The following is a 21,305-nucleotide window of genomic DNA, read 5'->3' on the forward strand; positions in this document are numbered from 1 at the left end:
AGGACAGCCAAACTGCTGTAATTGCTGTTTCTGCCAGTTTTCACCACACCCCGAAATAATGCACTAAATATGATGTGTTTATAGACCATGGAGGAAGGAATTGATATGTAAACTTGTCTAAACGATCATCATTCACAGGGGCTTTTAAAAGATGATGTGTGAGTTTCCATAGAAATACCAGCTACACTGTAAAGCAAACAACAGATGGGGTTCAAATATTTGAAAGACATCGCCAAAGGAAACGAGTCGGTGCGTCGGTTCACACTTTGACATAAACATCCAAATTTATGTTGATTGCATTTGCAAATTTTTGCTACACAGGACTGAATGAGCAGTTTTAAAGTAATCCATGGATCAAGATAATCAAGATTTGGTTTTTTGCTGCTGACTTTGCACTTCATTATTCAAGCAGAATGTAACCCATCCTCATCATATGCGTAGCATGCACTTTGGCTGTAAACCTGAGCTGAAATATGTCATGTAAACGAGATCTTAGATCAGTTGGGGGATTTCTGCTTTAATGAGGCAAATCACTCTCTGACATGCTACGCTGACCATCAGTGTCTGGTTTCATTAAAGCCATTAGCAGGCTTGCAATACGACACCGAAGCACTCTCCTCACGCCACCCTCAGAAAATATTTTGCCGACTCACTTAGCATGTGTCTTTATGTCTATCTTTTTTTTTAAGAAAAGCAGCTCATCAGTGATGCTTTGATTTCTGCATGTGACCTCCAACACACACACAGTTTGTCATATTAAATACCCACTACATTGACTTATGTGCCTACACATTAGCAGTGTTAATTTCTGCTGCCTAATAAAACCATAAAGTTATAAATAAATTAGTTTATAGAGACTATAAAGATGAGACTTTAAATCACATTAGGACGAGCCAGGTCAGAAAAAGTGCACACGTACCTTTCCACCTCTGGCCTCAGGCTCTTCTCTCTTTCTAGCATGGCGACAATTAGTTTACCCCATTCCTTCTCCACATCATTCGGATGATGACCCGGGGGTAACTGAAGACGTCCAAACTCGATCCACATCTGTCAGGGACAACGCCGGCACAAACTTATTATCGCTGCAGTGTGTAAGACCATAAATGCAGGAAATGTGTAATCCAATCATGCACATGTGTACCTCGAGCATTTTGTAGAGATTTTTGATTTTTGTTTTCTCATTTTCTTTTTGTGGGATTTCATGTTCTTTGAATTGAAGATATTGTGTATAAAGTGCCTGTAAAATAAAAAGGAGATTACATTTATTTTTGCACGTTTCTAAAAGCATCCAATCACTTTTCTGTACTCCCTGCATAACAATCTGTCATGCAGCAATAGGATGCAGCTGCCCTCTCACATCATTAGCATCGCTTTAAGTCGTGCATTAAATTGCAATTATCCTTTACCTTTCAGACATACAGATATGCCTACATTCCAAACACAGTGTAAAATGGGATAACTGGAGCTCATCTTGTTGTGGTGCCATACCTTGAGTTCTACAGGGTTATTGGGGAATGATCTACTTGACATTATGGCCACATTGTGTTTGATCCACTGGCTGAGGTATTTGATCATGTTCTGGTACTCGACCCATTTGATATCAACGTCCTGTTTATCAGAGAAGAAGAATCATGAGAAATAAGGGATTTCTTAACATTTTAACTTGGACTCGTTGAAGTCGCTTAACTTACATTAGGACTAACTCCTTCAACTCCATCGGGTACTTTGGGGAAGGCATCGTACAGTGTTGAGACGTAGGTGATGACAGATTTTTCATCAGGTGACTGGACGTCAACATCTGATGAGAAACGTACAAACCCAGGGGTCACGAATGACAGCAAACAAGAGCAAGCTGCGCTCTAAGAGTTATTTCTCATGATTTGAATGACTCTGTATGTGACTCTTACCCTCAGGATCCAGTAGTCTGGCCACCCCCAGCTGTTCAGCTACACAAAACGCGTCTTCTAAATTTGATCGGTTGGTCTGTGTTGACACACGGCTCATGTCCACAAGGTCCGGTCTGTAATAGAAAGAGGCAGAGGTAGGTAGAGGTAAGGTACGCACGGTGTATTACTGTAAGGATAGGGCAACTAAAGGTATAAAAATAAACTCAGGCAGTGATTTTTTTTCAATAAATCAAAAGAAAACCAAAAGCACTATTGTTCTGCAAAAACATGCTGTGTTGTGTGTTTGTTATAGTACCTGTATTTGTGAATAAGGGCATTAAATAGCCTCCCATCCCTCCAGGAGGTTGTGAAATTTTCACATCGCACACCTACGTAGCCCTCTGTCATCTGCTTGGACCAGAGCAGCAGTCTCTCCTTGGCTGTCATGTCCTCGGATTCTCCCGTCACATGGATCTCCGAGATCTGCCGCAAGGCAAAAAAAAAATCAAAACGCTGAAATGAACTGGCATGACGTCCACGCCTGAGGGTTCAAAGACATCAAATCAAACCCATAAACTTGCGATGCACTGCTCTGTGGCATTAAAACTTCATCTTCACTGATTTGCCTGTTTTATAATGGGCTTTAAATGGTCTGGCGCCTTCATATCTGTCTGACCTTTTGCACCTCTGTGTTCCATCCCATCCTCTCCGATCTCAGGCCCCTGGCCTTCCAAAAGTTCCCAAAGCCAGAAGAAGAACTACTGGGCAGCGTGCTTTTTCTTTTCGTCCCCCATCGTTAACTTAAGCTAAGTTAAAGACCAGCTGGTTCACTCTATCCTGCTTGCCTTAATCTTACCCTTAATCTTGTCTTAAGGATGCCTAAAGTTTTTACTGGTTCTTATTGCTGTTCTCTTTGGTTTTATCTGTTTTAAACTGTATTGTTTTTATTTATTTACCCTTTTTACCTCCAAATAGCACTTTGTTTGAAAGTGCATTATAGATAAAATTTTTATTATTATTACTATTAAAATGAGGGAAAGGGCATGCGAGAATGGCAACACCAATAGCTGTAACTTAAATGACTGCTGGATCGACACCTGCGTGCCTGATAACACCCTCACAGTGAGGATATTCAACTCTATAAGGAAAATTTTAGTTTTAATTTGATTAATATGAAAAAGTTTGTCTGGACATCTGCCTGAAAATGTCTCCAACATACCAGGAATGTGAGACAGAGTTGCATAATAAATTACACAATAGTTTTACGGCACACTATACAGCTTCAGTATGGTATAATGACGTAAAGCAAACACTTCACAGGTTGATTTTACAGCTGTGTGTTTATAACGTGTATTAAAAATGTGTGGTTGGTGCACTAGGTTTAAAGTTAATTTTCATATCTGGAAAACCTCTTTAACGTTGGTTTAAAACTCTCTAGGACATTATACATGAGAGAAAGGCTTTACACATAAAGCAGAAAAATCACAGGCTGTGGGTGTTTTACTGAATGAACTGCAGTCAGTTCAGTAAATCATCAGCCAGTTGATCAGTAAATCAATCTATTCAGCTAGGGAACATGGTGACAACAACAAAAAACATGGCAAAAAAGAACAAATAACAAAATCCTTAACATACACATAAATAAAATACAGTGATGTATAAACCTGTGTTTAACTGGACACCACTTTAGTCCTTTTATGCTTTAAATGGAAACCATATATAGTGAACACAATCGGGCACAATTATGTAACAATTATAATATTATTATTATATTATAGCCACAATTCCAGCAGATCAGCTGATCTCAATGCCAGTCCACATCAGCTGATTGCTTATCTGATATCAATATGCACCTCACTATCCGACATACAGGAAATCAAACTGTTTGGGCTGCTAGAGCACTTACATGCTCATCTGCAAGCTGCTTTACAACCCAGCGTCACCTTTCACATTGAGAATCTCATATCTGTCACTGATGCTGTGTTCTGTGCTGAGGACTTGCTGCTTCTGTCTCTTCTTTGCATGTATACACGTGAAAGGGCTTTGATTTCCCAGAACAGTATCATGCCGTCAAATATAAATGACTGCAAATCAAAATATCAATCTTCCACTTGAGTATAGATCTGACTTAATTATGATTGTGGTGGTAAATCAAACTTCCCAACCAGGGATTATTACGGACAAGCCAGGGTAACCACAGCTTTCTTCAAAGTGCACTTAATAGAGGTGTTAAAGAGCTTAATCTGATTAACTTCATTAATTTAACTGAATGCCTTCATATGACTGTGGCATCCATACCACAACACAACACAAGGGTAAAGGAGATTTAATAAGACTAACAGCAATTTGGTGGATCATCAGCAGAGATGCATTTCAGGGTGAATCACTATATCATTTACTTTTGCACATTCTAGCCTCCATAACCCACTGAAGCTACAATATTATAATAAAAATATGTAAAAATACAAATTAATATTAGCTGTTAAATATCCAAAAGCAAAATCTGAGTAACTATTTTTCAGATATGGTTTATCTGTTTATTTTTGTAAACAAATTTTAAAAAGTGCCAAAAACTGCTGATGTGACTGTGCAATGAGTTGCAAAATGGTTTGCGGTTACACATTTTTTTTGTTGCATTCCTGAATACAACAAACAAAGTTAAATATGAAAGCGCAAATACTTTTGTCACATATCTGACACTTCCTCCCAAACAGCCAACTGATAATGCACCACAGATATTTACTTTATCTCCTACCAAACTTTACTCTGTGGCGAACTACAGTTTTCTCTCTTCTCTGTTTCACCATAAGTTGCTGCTAATGACCAAAAGAGATGAAGATGAAGATAAATTTGAATGATTCTCAGCATTCCCTGATAGTGTTAGCCAGCTAACGCAGATAACATCAACAGGAGTTTGTAGATTTTGTTTGAAGGAGGAAGAATAATGACAAACAAGTTTCTAAGAAGCACGACACTAGAAATAGCTCCCATACTTCAAGATAAAGTCATTTGCAAACTGAGCATAGCAAAAGTGAATCATATACATCTCTACTCTTAGATGTGATAACAGTAATATTATGAACTGTTCAGTCTATAAGAAGATCTATAGATGTGCCTTATATAGAACAAACACACAAAACTTAGGACCAAAATATCAGATTTGCATTGAATCAGTAAATCTCAGGTACACAAGTACAGACACTGAATTTCCTCTCAAAGCACTGAGATGAGTGCAGAATAGTCACACATTAAAACACATTTATACAAAATGTTTTCACTCGTTCATAAATGGTAAAACAAAAATTAGGAGCTTATTTTCACTGTTTTTTCCATATTTATAAACTATTTTTGAAATAGTGTTAAAATATCGTGTACTGTATGTACTGATCATCAATATAGTATGATTTTTTTTAATACAAATCAAAAATTTTCTATATGAAATATACAAAAACATACGCATATAATGAATTATTCTATTATATTCTTCTCAGTTCAAAACAATAGTTCTTAGCTAATGTGATTATGTGACCTAAATATGGTTTTCAAATTGTTTTCTCTCATGTGATCTTTGAGTTATTGTGTCTACAAAAAGCTTTTAACAATGCAGAGTGACCTATTTTATCATGTATTTTTATCATATTGCTTTCCTATCATGTACTTGGACACCACCATTGCACTGTTACAGTATCAGACTTCTCCCTAATCTATCATGATTTACCCCTGTACCGCCTACAAATAGCACATGGTTTCTTGGTTTACCTCGTGTTGGCTGGAAATACATTTGGCCAGAGCTGGAGCATGTTCTACGTAACCAGAGCAGGTGTAGGCCCTCCGTCTCCTCCTTCGGTGTGCTTGAGAGCCCCATATAATCTTGGCAAAGGTTTCCTCACTTCCAGGTCTGTCATTACCCCTCAGTGTCCGTAGCGTGTGCTCCACTGCTCCAAAGCTAACCGCCCTCCTTAACTGGCGTTGTAGAAGCTTCTTTACAAGCAAACCGTCCTTAGCCGGGACACCTTTGGAAGTAGTGCTGACACCATGGAGCTTCTCTTCCACAGAGGACCTCCTTCTGTCACCATCTGCCTGGTTTGTAGAAAACTTTTCCAACCTGCACGTTAACCTTGTGGCAAGAGGTTGAGTCTGACCATCCCGAAGGATCAGAACTGGTATTTCTCCAACATAAACACCTTTGCTGATGCTGTCTTGCCTAGATAGAGGTTTGTCCACTCCTGATGGCTCATCCAGCTCGGTTTGGTTTTCTCCTGTGTTGCCATCTGGGTCATTTTTACGCTCTCCACCACTGCAGATTGCCTTGGTTGTAACGAAAGTCTCACTTTCAGAACTTCTGAGAGATCCAGCAGGCTTTAAGTCTTCCGATTTCCTCTTTTTCCTCTGAAAATAGCGGCGACCTTTAAGATCTTTGGATTCAGCTCTCAAAGGAGCCTTTTTGGGGTCCAAATAATATTCCTCTTTCGGACCCCGAACACAACCACAGGTGTTTCCCATGGCTGTAAATCATATGGTGTCCTAAACATCCACAATGTTAAGCTCCAAACAGCGACCGGTTTTCAGGCGAAGTATCCAGTAAGTTCTACTCGATCTAAAAAAGCAGGATCCCATCGACATGAAGCCATTGACAGCTTTGCAAGTAGAGCACCGTAAGCAGCGCTTAGCAGGGCAGCCAGACATAAAGCTGGCTCCACTCAGAGCAGAGCTGCCTCCGTCCTTTTGTTGACTGCTGAGAACCGGTCAGCTCTCTCTCTCTCTCTCTCTCTCCCTCTCTCTCTCACTCCGCATTTCTCACTTGCTCTCTCATGCGTCTCTCCTCTGACACTGGAATCTTTTTTGACCTTTGAAACATTTCTCTGGCTTTGATAATCCAGCACAAACACCATAAATGCACACACAGATGTGTGCTGGTAGCCCTCAGAGCAGGAATGAAAAAGAGTTGTGGATAGACCTGTTTCAGGATGACTAGTCTGTTGCAACAAAACAGTAAACACGCATATGATATCCGCCTCTTTCCTGTCCTAATATTTATGTCATGATGCCATAATGTTTCTTTGGGTAGGAGGAGAAGGATCTCAAACTGAAAGTACATACCAGTAGAAAACCACTAGGTATGCTGCTAGAGAATTTGGTTCAGCAAGTCTAAAGTTTTGTTTAATGCGACGAGTCAGAACGGCTTTGAAAAACAGAAAAGTATACAGGCCAAAAAGAGTAGAACAAGCTCAGGCAGATCCGAGCCGGACAACATAGTGCTTTCACTTTGTCTATCGCTCAAACTCTGCACAATGGCTGAGCCAGAGGTTGGGCTTAAGTCCAATGGTTTAACCAAACAATATGATCTCAGCAGATCACCATGGCAGCAGTTCACATGGGGGCAAATGCTGTGCCCGAGAAATGATTCACCGCATAAAACTCTTCTAGCAATTAAAAGAATTATATAACACTGGACACTTATCCACTTAAAACACTGTCTGACAAAGAGAGGGACAAACGCACTGCAGAAAAAATGAGGGAAAAAAGTGAATAATAATAATAATAATGTGTTAAAGTGTAACTATAATGCCACCACACAGGAAACCTTAAAATAGCTGTGTGCCACCGTGTGAGTGCAACATTTGAACGTGTCCCTGAAGGTCAAAGTCACCTGACAGCCAGCACAGTCCAAACTGCCGATCACTCCTGCTTCTTCTCACGTTCACCTCATGAGACAACTACGTTGGCCAAGCTGCAGTATTAGCCTATGTTCATACATCTGACAGTAAACATGCTAATATCTTCATTATGATGTGTTAGCATGTGGCTTTTTGTTAATAGTAAGCTCTATAGTAAAACATGAATGAATCACTCATCAACGTGTGTGTGTGTGTGTGTGTGTGTGTGTGTGTGTGTGTTAGGTAAATGACAGCACACATGGAAGTGATACTTCATTAGAGTAAAACAAACTGGTTCAGTCAGCAGCAGCAGTGCTTTGTCATGCCATCGGCATGTTGCCCTCCACACTAAAATTAATATTGTACTAGTTCCCCATGTCCCAGGTAAAAAAAAATAAAGATAAATAGTGTGCACCATTTTGAGAATAGGAATATTGTCGGCTTTGTGTAGCAAGAAAACCTCTTGCACACACAGGAATAAACAATGAATAGCGACATAACGAGTTAACTGAAGTCAAATATTTGCATAAGTCATAATAAAGTAGCCTGCAGGTATAAGAAAAGCGTGTCATGGAAACAACCCTTTGTTTTCATGCAATATAAAAGTAGTGTTGAGTTCATACATGCCAGTGTGCTATCAGGTGTGACATTTAATAAAAACCAAAGGTGTACACTTTCAGGAAAGCTCAAGTTCTCTCCTGAAGTACCCTTGTATCCTTTTTAAATCAAGAAGAAACAGGCCCTTCGCTGCCACATCAACAGCTTAAGGGCTTGCGTGAGACCGACAGCAGCAGGTGTTGGCATCCTCGCAGACGCTACCTGTCAGCATGTCCAAGCAAAATTATATCAGCTACTTTTCCTCCATTAGTTCACTTAGGGCTAGTCAGACAGATGTTTGTTCTATTAACGCTGTAAGACACAGAATTATTTTTGCAATATTTTTCTTCTGACTCACAACTGCCACGTGCCAAAAGTACAATTAATCTAACAAAAGAAGGTGAGATGGGTGAAGTTTCTGCATGCTGTTAGACTTCAGAAGAAGACTGCATACTGGGTGGACACTCACATTCTTCTGGCACGCACATGCAGACTAGCTCGCTTGGCATGACGTGCGACAGTTCAGTGAAAAAACATTTTTGAGTGCATTTAGGAAGGAATATAACCAACTCTAGAGCACACGATACCCCAAAGCTTTTTTTGTAAATGCACGCTAATGCTTAGTCGTACCAATGTGTGCACAAACATTCCCGAGATACTGAGAACATTAAAAAAAATTATCTTTTTGAGTAATTTCCCTTTTGTTTAGACATTTAATATTCCTTAAAGGCCCTTTAGGCTGCTAGGAGCTATCTGATGTTACAACTGCATATGAATTAAACATGAACTAAAGTAAATTGTCAAGAAAGACAGAAAAAAGCCCAGAGAGATGAATGCTGATGCTGGGTTTGATGGAGTGTATGGCAAACCAGCTTCAGAAGGGGTAAGAACTCTTTCTTATCAAAAAGAAAGAAGGTCAAGTCTTTTTTTTTTACTATGCTTAGAATATTTAAAACACTTAATTACAAATGAATCAACTGTGTGTGTAACAACTTGTCACATCATCTCTGTGCTCATAAACAGCTTTGTGTCTAAGCAAAGCCAAGCTGTGACGAAACACTTCACACACCAAGTGCACAGGCCAGATGATGACACTCACGCAGGAGTGAAGTAACACCATCAGAGGTGATGACAGTGATTCTAAATTACACAGTTATATTGAATACTACTGGAGGGGGTATAATCGAAGCTGTAGAATTATGCCAAGTAAAGCTTCTGATACTTCCCAGTGTAACAATAAATACAGGGAATAGACTGAATAATATCAGCATGTACGACAGAACGGAGGTGTTCCCTTCACAAGGGAGGCGTTACAGGTGTTGGAGGGGAGATTAAAATACATTCAGCCTGGAAGAATTGTCTATGTATTATATGAATATCTATATCTATAAGAATTATCTATATCTTTTGTAGATATAGCTGCTATTGCCAACAGGGTGAAGAAGGAAGCAAACCAATCTACTGCTGGTCAGCACCCACCAGGAGCTAACTAAAGCTGCTAATCTGGACTAGTGCAAACATACAAGCAGGTGAGCCTTGTTTTGCATGTGGAGTCAGCCTCTACAAAAAAAGACGTCTCTGGTTGACATACGAAGCAGTGAAGTATAGCAAGCATGTCCCATCACAGTGGCATCATGGGTGTCCTCTTGATGATCTTGGTAAGAAGGGTCATTTGCAAGTGGTGGTCTGTTGCGGTGGCTGGGCCCGGACTGTGGCTAGGGGGGAACCTACTTTCCAGTTAACATCAAGAAGTTACAAAGGTGCTTGGGTCACCCTTTCGCTACAGAAATTCATCTCCGAAATGTGACAGTGATTAATTTCCAGTATATATGACCAACAGGATGATTTCCCAGAGCCTGAGAAGGGACACTCTTTGGTGCATCCCAACAGTGGAAGACAGGCCTTGTGATGGCAGATGCTTTCATCGCAGTGGATGTGACCACCATGAAATCCAGAGAGCGGTTTCAAGAAACTTAAAAGGCATCAAGAAAAAATGGCTAAAGTAATGAATATATATGAAATCAATAAGCGTTTTTTTTCTATCTTGTAAATATTTTTGGATATTTTTGTAGTGTCCTTAAGTATGTTCCTCAGGAATCATAATAAGGCTGATGTTTATATCAAGCAAGCAGCCTTCCTAGGCACCTTCCAACAAATAACACACCCACACACATCCACCTACAGTCTCAACTTTACATGGTTTAAATTCATGTACAGGATGCTGGGTTTTTACATCAGATTAGACAGATAAATCATTCAAAGCATCAGGCTTTTCTAAATGTTCATGCTGCTTTTCCCACACTTTTGCATGAAACAGCGAATGTAGTTTGTTATTTTCTTATGACAACAGTCACGCAGTACTTTTTCACAAGTGTTTACTTAGGTCATACTGACTTAAGTAAACACTGTCGCTAAGTTACTTATCAAAACTAACCACGGTAACAAGGACCTATGTCACCACAAACTGTCCCGCCTTTTATACAGCAGAATAAGACAGCCCAAGGTTAGATGAAGTTAATAGTTGATTCTTTTTGTGTTACTGCGTTTATAACTCTTGAAAACATTTTGAGCTGTTAGCTTCTGCAAGCATTAAAATATACGTGTTTTCTTGATCTCCTGTAACAGTAACACCTCTTCAGTAATATAAAAGTACAGATTGGGTGTGCATAATATCTTAAGTTGAAGGTTCTGAGCCGTTGTCTCTACACTCTACACTTTTTAAAGGGATCTGTCATTAACCAAAGTGTTTTCAGAGGTATGGCTTTGGCCAGCAGGGGTGCTTATGAAAATGTAGCAGTCTCCTTCACTTTAGCCTTTAGCAAATTCATTAAAATCTTGTACTGTTGGGCAATCCGGCAAGTTAATCATACAAATTTAATAGGAAAGCTAAACTGGACCCCATGGTGCTATGGTGCTATGGCAACACTGAAAACATGAATAATGTGCTTCTCTAAACTCAGCATAACAAATGCTGCACAACTTTGACACCTTGTGGTCAAACACAGAAACACCCAAGTAATGTTGTGAACTCATTTTAAAATATCTGACCTCATGTATCCCAACACAAAACATTCAAAAGGAGAGGCCGCAAAGATCTTAATTAATGGCAATTAAAAGCATGAGGATGACAAAATAACTGGAGTGCAAGACTGACCTGAAAGTGCAGAATTATGGTCCAGATCAATCCCAGCGTCAGTTTTGGGTTGCCATCTGTGATGTCATCATTTCTTATATTTACAAGTTTGACCTGGTAGAAGGAAAAGCATATTTAGCATACAGACTTATACTGTCTTTAAGTAGTCATAGCCTGCTTCTTCTTTTTTTTAATATATTCACCCTTAAGCACTAAAAATGAGTTTGCCTCTTCCATATTATGCCTGTCATTCCACAACCACCACAAGAGGGCACAGTCGCCATTGTATTATGCTAGGGAACATCGTTACCATAATCACAGTGTGGGACTGAGGGGAACTCGTTAATGTTTTGTAGTAATTAAATGCTATAAACCTGCGTGAATTGTTTTATAACATAATATAATGGAAAAAGTGCACTTTTTTAACACCCCCTTCAAATAAAGCAGGAAACTACTAAAAAACTAAAATAGTCTGACCGCAATTAGATATTATAGCATTTAATAATGAACTCCTCCACTGCCCATCTGATCATCTGTAACAGCTGTAATCAATCAAAGTTCAGTTTGGACAGTTTACATGCTATGACAACAGAAGTTGCGTCATGTGTCTGGTATGTACTGAAGCAAAACAATAGGACAACTCATTTCTTGCAATCTATGAATCCTTTGTCTCGAGCCTTACGTCACATCTGGCTGTGGCTCAACCAGGCTGCGTTCTTCTTCTCATCCTGAGCATGGTGGGGGAGGGGGAAGCAATCAAAGCTCTCTGAAATCCCACTGATGGGATTTGCAGTCAGCGCTCCTTAAATGCTGCTATTACTGTTCGTGTTTCATTAATTTTTTGTAAGGAAACAGAAAAATGCCATGAATCCTGCTGTGTGTGATGGTGGCAGTGTCTGAGAACCTGCTTGAACCAGATATCAGCTTTTTTGCTGTATAAACAAACAGATAGCTACCCCTAAACATGAACTGATATATTCGAGTAAACCATTTGTAAACCTTTATGTGCACTTAAATCCATAGGTTCTTGAGGACATGAAACAGTTAATTAATGTTGCCTCTGTACACCAACACAAACTTTAATCAAATTTTAATCAAATGACAATGTAACTGAAATGCAGACATTCAGATTTAATTCAAGGGGTTTACAAAGCGTTGCAAGGGCTGTTTTTAAAAGCTGAATGAAAATCCTTTGTAGTCAATGACTGTCTGAAGTCTAAAACCCTTGGATGTCACCAAAGGCTGTTTCCTCCTATGAGGTGCTCTGTTAGGCCATTACTGCAGCAACATTCAGCTGCTGCTTCCTAAAATCATGCTCTCTTAGGGTGAGATCAGGTGACTCATTTATCATTAAGGAATATGCCATTTCTTTTTCCTTGAGAGAAACCCTGGTTTGGTTTGGCAGTATGCTTTGGGTCTTTAACCATTTGTACTGTGAAGCTCTGTCTGTCAGTTTTGTAGCATTTGTCTGAATCTGAGCAGAAAGTACATTTCTGTACACAGTTCTTCCTACTACATCTATCAGCAGTCACATCATCAATAAACACTAGTCACCCAGTTCCAGTGGCAGTCACAGACTCCCATCCGATGATATATTCTACATCATGTTTGATAGATGTGGTGAAATGCTCCAAGGCCGTTTCTCTCCTTCTCCATACTTTTCTCTTCCCATCATGCATCTGTTAATCTTTTTCTAGAATTTTGCAGGCTCTGGCCGTTTCTAATCTGCCCTTCTGGTTTCTTGAGTGTACCCAGTGGCTTCCGCTTTGTTGCAAACCCACTGCATTTCTATTTATGAAAGGGTCTCTTGAATGCAAAATCTGGTGACGATACACCTACCTCCTCAAGGATGTGAGCTCCACATGGTTAGATATTGAGAAGCTGATTTTCTTAAACAAAGAAAGATTTATGTTATATTCTACTTTTGTTGTCTTCTGTGCAGACGTTTTGTTGGTTCTGTGGAGGTCAGTCCATTCCTTTCTAAGAAGTTACCAGATTATTGACTTGGCCACTCTTAAAATCTTAGATATCTCTCTAGTAGGCTCATTTTGGGTTTTCAGCCCAATGATGGCCTCCACGGACCTCATATTGAGATTTAGAGTGAACAGCTGCAAAGCTCCAGCTCAAAATTTGGAATCAATGCCAGATGGTTTATCTGGAATAATGAGAGAACAGGTCTAACCACAAAACAATTAATTTTGAGCCTCTGAAAATGGGGCGTTGTCCATAAAAACTGCTTTCCTAAACAGTTAATGCAGTACTTTTGTAATACCCCCTGAATTGAAGCTGAAAGCCTGCATTTCAATCAGATATTAACTGTTTTATTTAAAATTCACTGTGGTGGAGTACAGAGGTCAAATGACCAAAATAAAAGTGTAATTGGCCAAAAACATATGGATCTAACTCTAATTCATTACCTAATCAAAATATAAAAATTACAGCTACTTTTTATGGAAACTTTCAGCTGTTTTCCAGCTTTGTATGCAAGCTGATTTCCAATAGTTAAGCTGATGGTGTATAATTTAAAAAATGTGTGACAATATTGGTGAAATTACTCCAGTCACTATTCCTTACCTGCCGCCTCTTTAAATAGTCCAGCGCTATCTGTACATTCTGGAGTCTGTGGAAGCGCATCCTCCCTCTTTCCCGAGGCTGTGGACATAAAAAGGGAAAGGGAGCCATGTGTGCAAATCAGGAGCTTCTCAATGTTAAAGGACACATTTTAAAACAATACAAATGACATGGAGGAAACAGGACATGTGTCTGAGGTTCTTACCCACTATTCTGGTGAGATAACATGACATGACATGACATAAAAGAGCAAACACACAAAAGCTCTTTGCACAACAACCGTGGCCATCTCCCTAAAGAAAAACCTCTGTGCGTATGCTACATATCACATACCTTCTTAGAACATTTTCCACCATTACCACCTTAACATATCATAACAAATCACACTTCCTTAGCTATAACCTGAATAAATCAGTATTGCTCACATGTCTGTCTTCAAATCATCACAGAAAGTTGCATAATATGATCTCTTGCGGCAGATGCTTGTGAATAGTCAGGGGCCACTGAATGAGGTCATGAAATGGAAAATGCATTCAAGTCAGGATGCAGCAGCAGCTAAAGACTTGCACTGCATTCAGCTACGCTGTTTTGTTTAGTAACGATGAAATGACACCATAAATATAAACCCCATTTGGGTAGTGAATGGTACTCAGATCCCCTTTCGAAGCCTTCTTCTCAAAAGCAGCATATGAAAAATGTCCAGATCATCACGCAAGACTGAAGAGTTTTGACTGTATGACTAATGATGTGCAAAGCTAGTGAAATGAGTATAAAGACCCAAGCTTTATGGACAGCTTCTGTCATATTTTATTGAATCTTTTTAATGATTTTGCAAGATCAGTGAGCCAAATCGCTGTCTTTTCTTAACAGGAACAAAAACTGAAAATTAAAAAGCCTGGGTCTTTGGATCAAGGGCACATTTTTCTGTACCATCAATATCACATTATATATAAGCAAAATTCTATAATGTGCTCATGAAAAAGGTGACAATGAAACAAAGTGTTTCATAGAAGGAAAAATAAAATTTTTGTAAAATTCTTCCCTGCTAAAGCAAGTATTTTAGACTACAGTAAGCACAAATCCTATAGTGGGATTGTGTCTATGCTTCTGTTAACTGGTCACAGCACGCCCTGAATTAGTTTGTTGCAAAGGGGGTGGGAGGGCAAGCCACACGTACCCCCTTATCATCATCCACTGTGTCTCCATGCTGCTCAACTGCGCATGCGTCTGTCCCACTCACCAACCGCAAAGTCTTCAGAAAATCACGCTCCCTTGGCTTATCATCGAAAAGGCAACACATGGGGAAGAAGAGGAAGACATGGACACACACAGCGGCCAAATCATAAGGAAGTTAGACAGTGGACAGAAACAAGTCAAAGAGTGGAGAACAGAGGAGGAGGAAAGTGGGATGTAAACAGAAAACAGATATGTAGGAGGATGAAAGTTAGTCATACTAACGGGGAGTAACTGCTGGGATTCCTTGCATGGGACTACATGCAGTCTAAATATACAGAGTAGCACCATATTAACACTGACATGTACTATAGTATGCACAAAAAATATATGAATGTACTTCAGGTAAATGGAGGATTAACAGGTTAACAGATGAATGAAATACTTCAATACTGATAACATGCAGTACTTCAGGAGCAAAGCATTGCAGCTACATAGTTTTGATTTTCAGTTTTGTTTAAGTATACATTTTCACAGTACGACTACTCGATACTGCAGATTAACATACTGCAAAATGCTGGTCAAAAACACAACTTCTGAAAAACACAGTGGTGACCGGTGATGTTGGAAAAAATCAATCTCAGTTTCATTCCAGGTTTTGCATGACAAAAAGTGGCTTCGGCAAACTGTTGCTATTGACTGTAAAATTACTTTAAGCAACTTGCAAAAGGATACCAAAAGCTTCTGTTACTTTTGTCCTCTGAATGCCAATTGGACTAATGGGAGATGACATGACTTTTTAGGCACAGACCTACAGTAGCATCTGTCTCTTATGGGAGAGTTAAAAGTGTTCAAGAGACTACAGTAACTAGAAGAAACCCCAACGCTTTGACTTTAACTGTTTATATTTTTTCAATGCAATTCTGCCGCACTTAAAAAGATTTTACATCGTATATATAAAGTCAAATATAAAATATGAAATTTAATGCATCTTGTCAAATTAAATTGTCGTGTTTAGCATACATTCAGTTTAAACCAAGTGTATTATCTTTAATAATTAATTGTTTTCATAAATGAACCTTTATTTATTTCACATGCATTTTACTCTAAATTATTGCTTCGTGCTCATGAGGGTAGAGACTGTTTTTTTTGTTGTTTTGAGTGAAGCACTGAAAGTAAAGTGATAATTTATTCCTCTGAGCTGTGATGCAACATTTTATATCACTTGTTTTAAAAGCAGCCTCAGGAGTTAGAGGGCTAAAAAAGCTTGTTAGCAAGTTTGTTAAGTGCTCCAATTAATGTGTCAGAAACCACAGTGGGCAACCACAGAGCTAATTTATAGTTTACATTTCTGAATGAAAGACAAAATTCTTTCACTACTTAAACGTCATATCAAATCCCACATGAGCTTGGCACAACTTAAGAAGTAATACTGCTACCACTGCTACCACTACTGCTATCACAAATAAACAAGTAACAAAATGTGAATGTAAAAAACAAAAGGCATACTCTACTGCTCACATTCAGCTTAGACTGAGTAGAACAGCTCAATAAATCAAAAGAATGACCACATGAGGGAGTTGCATTGATGTCACAGAGAAGACAGAGAGGAAAATTCATTAAAAGTGGGATTTTGATGAGTGGGTTTTGGTGGATACGAAAAGTGATCGGATGGTTTTCTCCCAAGAATCCCTCCCTCCCACCATAAGCCATGTGAGTAAGAAGAGGGGAGGGCCAGTGCATCAGTTATGAGAAGGTATGACATAGTGCTCCATGGGAAAAAGAATATTTCTCGCACTCTGTTTATTAAAGTCAAATGAGAATCTGAATGGGTTTGTAAGACTGGTCTCATAGGAAACTCCTCAGGCTAAGAATTCAACTGGATCCACATATACCAAAACACTGTCAGTGTTTATGACTAGAGTAACAGAAAAACATGAACTCACCAGTGTATCTCCAGACAAAACCTCCAACAGCGAGATCAGGTTATGTCCATCTCGTAAGTCTTCATAAAGATCATTTATATGCTTTCGTACCTACACAAACAAGGAAGAAACGAAACTGTAAACTAACTGCATGCATCATATTAATACCAGACTTTTTTTTTTTAATGTAGTTTTAAAAACATTTTAAGAACAGATCTCACAAACAATGAAGGTCTATCACATTCATAAAGTTGGCATGGCAGTCATTGTTTTTGTTGATGCTTCCATGTGTCAATCACTTAAATTGATTTCATTTAAGGTCTAATTTTGGGAAAACTTGTTTTAGATCACAATCTTAAAACAGGCTGAATCTGTTGAGCTGTAGCAGGATATCACTGTGACACCTCATCTTAACACCTGTGAAAGGCACTTTACAAATCCAGTTTGATGCTTCCTCCTTACAGCAGGGCAATTTCTCCTTCCTGCCCTAAATACCACGCCTCTGAAATCACCCTGCTGCCCGATGACCTGCTTTCACACAGGGCTTTCAGCACTGTAATCGCAGATATCAGCCACAGCTGTAGAGCCAAAATAGTCCTGTACCCTTATGTTACTGGATCAGCAAAGCAGGTCCCCGACTATTACTCAGCACCTCTGAATTCTCCGGGACCACGTGTGAGGCCTGCTCACACAGACATTACAATGACCTAAAGTGGCCCGAAATCTGTCGGTGGATCAGAGAATACAATGTAAATATTACAGTAAAACCATTTAGTCAAGTTGAAACAACTAGGGGGTAAAATGTTTCTGATGGTATTACTATCTATAGATTTATTGATGTGTCATGCTTTACTGTTGTACAGACAGAAAACATTATTTCCTTAGTTCTTCTGCCAAGATTGTGGTAAAGTTTACATGGTGTGTTGGTGCAAGCTGTAGCAAGCATTTCCTCAAGGTAGGAACTAGCAGATTCTTCTCGTTCACCCTTTTATTTATTTTTTTTACTATTGAAAATAATAAAACATTTATGCTTAACCTCACATGCAACCAACCATCCATAAGTCATAACCAGTCACTGATAATAGGAGGCCCATAGAGAACTGATTTTAAGAAATCAGTTCTTTATTCCATTTTATCTTTGTATTTGCTAATAATTGCACGAAAAGCACAAAATACACTTAAGCAGTCATATATAGACTAACCAGACACTTTAATAGGTACACCTGTTCAAGTGATGGTTAACTCAAATATCTAGCCAATCACATGGCAGCAACTTAATGCATTTAGGCATATAGGTGTAGTCAAGGTGACCTGGTGAAGTTCAAACTAAGCATCGAAAACTGGGAGAAAGGTGACTTAAGTGACTTTGGACATGGCATGATTGTTAATGTCTGACGGGCTGGTCTGAGTATTTCACTGCTAGTGTACTGGGATTTTCCCACACAACAATCTTCAAGGTTTACAGACAACAGTAAAAAAAAAAAAAAAGACAGAGAGAAAATATGCAGTGAACTGCATTTCTCTAGAATGGCCAGACTACTTCGAGCTGATGGGAAGGCAACAGTAACTCAAATGCAAAAGAGCACAACACTTCAAACCACACCAGGTGCCACTTCTGTCAGCTACAAACCATGTCCATGCTATCCCTTTATGACCACAGTGTACTCATCTTCTGATGGCTGCTTTCAGCAGGATAACTCTTACAGTATGTTTTTTAAATGACAGTGAGTTCACTGTAATCAAATGACCCCCAGAGCTATCATGTCAATATAAGCCAAAATGTCTGATGAATGTTTCCAGCAGCTAGTTGAATCTTAATGCAGTTCTGAGTACAAAAGAGGCTTCAGCCCAGTACTAGCAAGAGTACCTAAGAAGGAGGTTAGTGTGTATACTGGCCATACATCAAAACACTGTAACCTTCATGGCAATGTTTCAGGGACATTTCACTCAAAACTGTCTCAACTTCATGCTGATGCTGGAAAAAAGTCAGGGGATCATTAACTTCTGTAGGATTCATCGTGTGGGGAATGCCAAATGTTGATGTTGGCATAGCATATGTGAAAACTGGACTGACAGTGATGTAGGAAAAGCCACAAGATCACCGTTGTCAGTGCAAGCCATCCTTCCAAGACCAGAAATATCACAATCTTAATAGCAATCAGATGCATGCATGTCTATATACATATAATATAAAGTCAAAATGCTTTTTTATATTTTGCTAAACTGATTAAGTGGCTGCACAAAACAAAGCTGGACATTTATTTTTGCTTCAAAATGTTTGTTGTATTGGCATTTATTCAGTTTTAATACCACAGACAGATAAAGACGTCTTACTCACAGGAGCATAGGTTTAGGAACTAATCAGAACTAATGAGCAGCTCACTTTTTTCTCTGGTTCAATATGTTTCCTTTTCTTTTTAGGGACTTTATTTAAACTGAAGTGAATGAAAAAAATGTAACTGAACTACATATTTATAACTCGCATTACATACTGGACATAATTGAGACTTCGGTGATTAATGTACCACTTATGCAAGAATAAAGACAACACTGTAGATTGTGCCCAGACTCTTTTATTACAAAGACATATTAGACGAGACGTGCCGGTGCTTGTCTGTCTGTCTGCTAAAGTGTTTCATTAAATCCACACAGATTAAAACGCCACAGTAAGCATTTCAAATTCCTGAGTCAACAAAAGGCAATTATTTGCTGCAATGGTGCAGCAGAGCATGTCCTTCTAAATGACTTTTAATAAGCTTTAATAACATCTGAGGAGGAATGTTAACGTGTTAAGACCTAACAGGGAAAGTCATATTACTTAGCCAATAAATAATGAAGAACATGAAAATGGTTTTTCAAGCTGCTGTGGAGAAAAAATGTTGGAACACTAACAGGCATTCAGACTGAATCTATAAACGCCATGGACACAGAAATTTAGATATTAAAAAATAATTTAGAAGTTCAAAAGAAGCACTCATAAATCAGCAATGATTCTTACCTTCACCAGATGCTGGTTTATCCATTTTGTAAATGTCTTCTTTTGCACTCTGTCTCTTTCATCTGCAGAGAAAAAAAACACTTTCTTTAGATTCGGTGTTTTGGCAACATACACCCCTTTTTGTAAATGCCACCATTAAAGAAGCTTAATCCTGCTATGCATACCTATTCTACATAACCTTTTGGGATGCTTTGTGTTTAAAAAGTAGCAACAGGACACTAACAAGTGCTGTATAGATTACATTATGCAAAGTGTGAAATAAAATCTTCCCTAACGTATGTATGAAGGTAAAGGTGGTTGTTTTTTCCCCACAGACAAGCATCTAAAATGTGCTGTAAGTGTTTCAAGTAAAATCATATCTTTCCTGTGCCAGTAAGTCAATCTGTAATATTAGTTTGTGGATTTACAGCTTTGATGAAAATCATGTTGAAAAGTAAGTAGAGAAAATATGTCCCAGTGTCTCTAAAGAGACAGAAATAACTGTATGACAGTGTTTTTTGTTTTGCGTCACCATAGCAGCCAGACTTCTTGGAGAAAATGGCATAAAGGTGGAACCAAGAAACAAATGGATACAATTAAAGGAGAAAAAAAAGAAAACTAAGAAATGAAATGGAGTTAAGTTTTAAAATATGTTTCTCAGTAACATAATAATGACTGAGAAAAACTACACTCTTTTCTAAACAGTGACTTGTTTAATATTTTTCATCATATTTTTCTTTAAGTTGGTCGCCCATTCACTGGCAGAGGAGAGCCAGAATCAAGCCTGTCACCACAGCTATGACTCATTTCCCCTGATTCCACATCTTCCAGCTTCCAGCAACTTATCCTCATTGAACAGAAAAAAACTCACATGTTCAATCAATAACATGACTACACCATCTGTCGGCCAGATCACATTCATTCCAGCAACACTGTGGAAGCCTGAAGCTCTTACTGCAGACGAACAACACAGATAACCTCCTGTCTTTACTAATCTTCAGCGTGGAAGATTAGTAAAGGCTCGCAAAGTAAGTTTTGCGTAAGGACATTTTACCTGCAGTTAGTAAGAAGCAAGTACAGGCATGACTAATCTTTTTAAGGAAATGCCAAAAACCAGTAAGACAAACACTAACCCATGCAGCACATTAGCGCTACCAAGCGCTCCCTACGTTCCCTCTCTGATATTAGGCGGTACTTCATCGTCTGCACCCCTTCCTGAGGGCTGTCGAGAGGATCGCGATCCAGGTATACAGATGCCATGCGGATAAGTGACTGTAGAAGAGGCGGCAGCAACAGTCTCCCTCTTCTCGCCTGCTTGCTAACCACCCTCTAGGGCTCTAGCTGTGACTACCTCTCTCATCAAACTTCCAGAACGAGTTCTGTCAG

General features: G+C 39.0%; 1 protein-coding gene across 26 annotated transcripts in view; it reads right to left on the reverse strand.

Annotated features, from left to right (window-relative positions):
• dst (dystonin) overlaps nt 1–21,305 on the reverse strand; it is a 107,311-nt gene that overhangs the window by 65,636 nt on the left and 20,370 nt on the right. For 18 of the 26 annotated variants that reach the window (XM_019366368.2, XM_019366381.2, XM_019366378.2 and 15 more), the window contains 11 exons: nt 19,941–20,002; nt 16,964–17,053; nt 15,022–15,120; nt 13,848–13,925; nt 11,295–11,387; nt 2,203–2,369; nt 1,908–2,020; nt 1,692–1,798; nt 1,489–1,608; nt 1,142–1,237; nt 920–1,047 (listed from right to left, as the gene is read on the reverse strand). In XM_019366368.2, the coding sequence (XP_019221913.1) occupies nt 920–1,047; nt 1,142–1,237; nt 1,489–1,608; nt 1,692–1,798; nt 1,908–2,020; nt 2,203–2,369; nt 11,295–11,387; nt 13,848–13,925; nt 15,022–15,120; nt 16,964–17,053; nt 19,941–20,002 (1,153 nt within the window). Of the gene's footprint in view, nt 1–919; nt 1,048–1,141; nt 1,238–1,488; nt 1,609–1,691; nt 1,799–1,907; nt 2,021–2,202; nt 2,370–5,645; nt 7,160–11,294; nt 11,388–13,847; nt 13,926–15,021; nt 15,121–16,963; nt 17,054–19,940; nt 20,003–21,305 lie in introns of those variants that run through there. The other 8 variants (XM_019366394.2, XM_019366391.2, XM_019366370.2 and 5 more) reach the window with 2 other exon arrangements.

This window comes from Oreochromis niloticus, linkage group LG13 (assembly GCF_001858045.2).
Source record: "Oreochromis niloticus isolate F11D_XX linkage group LG13, O_niloticus_UMD_NMBU, whole genome shotgun sequence".
NCBI classification, from domain to species: Eukaryota; Metazoa; Chordata; class Actinopteri; order Cichliformes; family Cichlidae; genus Oreochromis; species Oreochromis niloticus.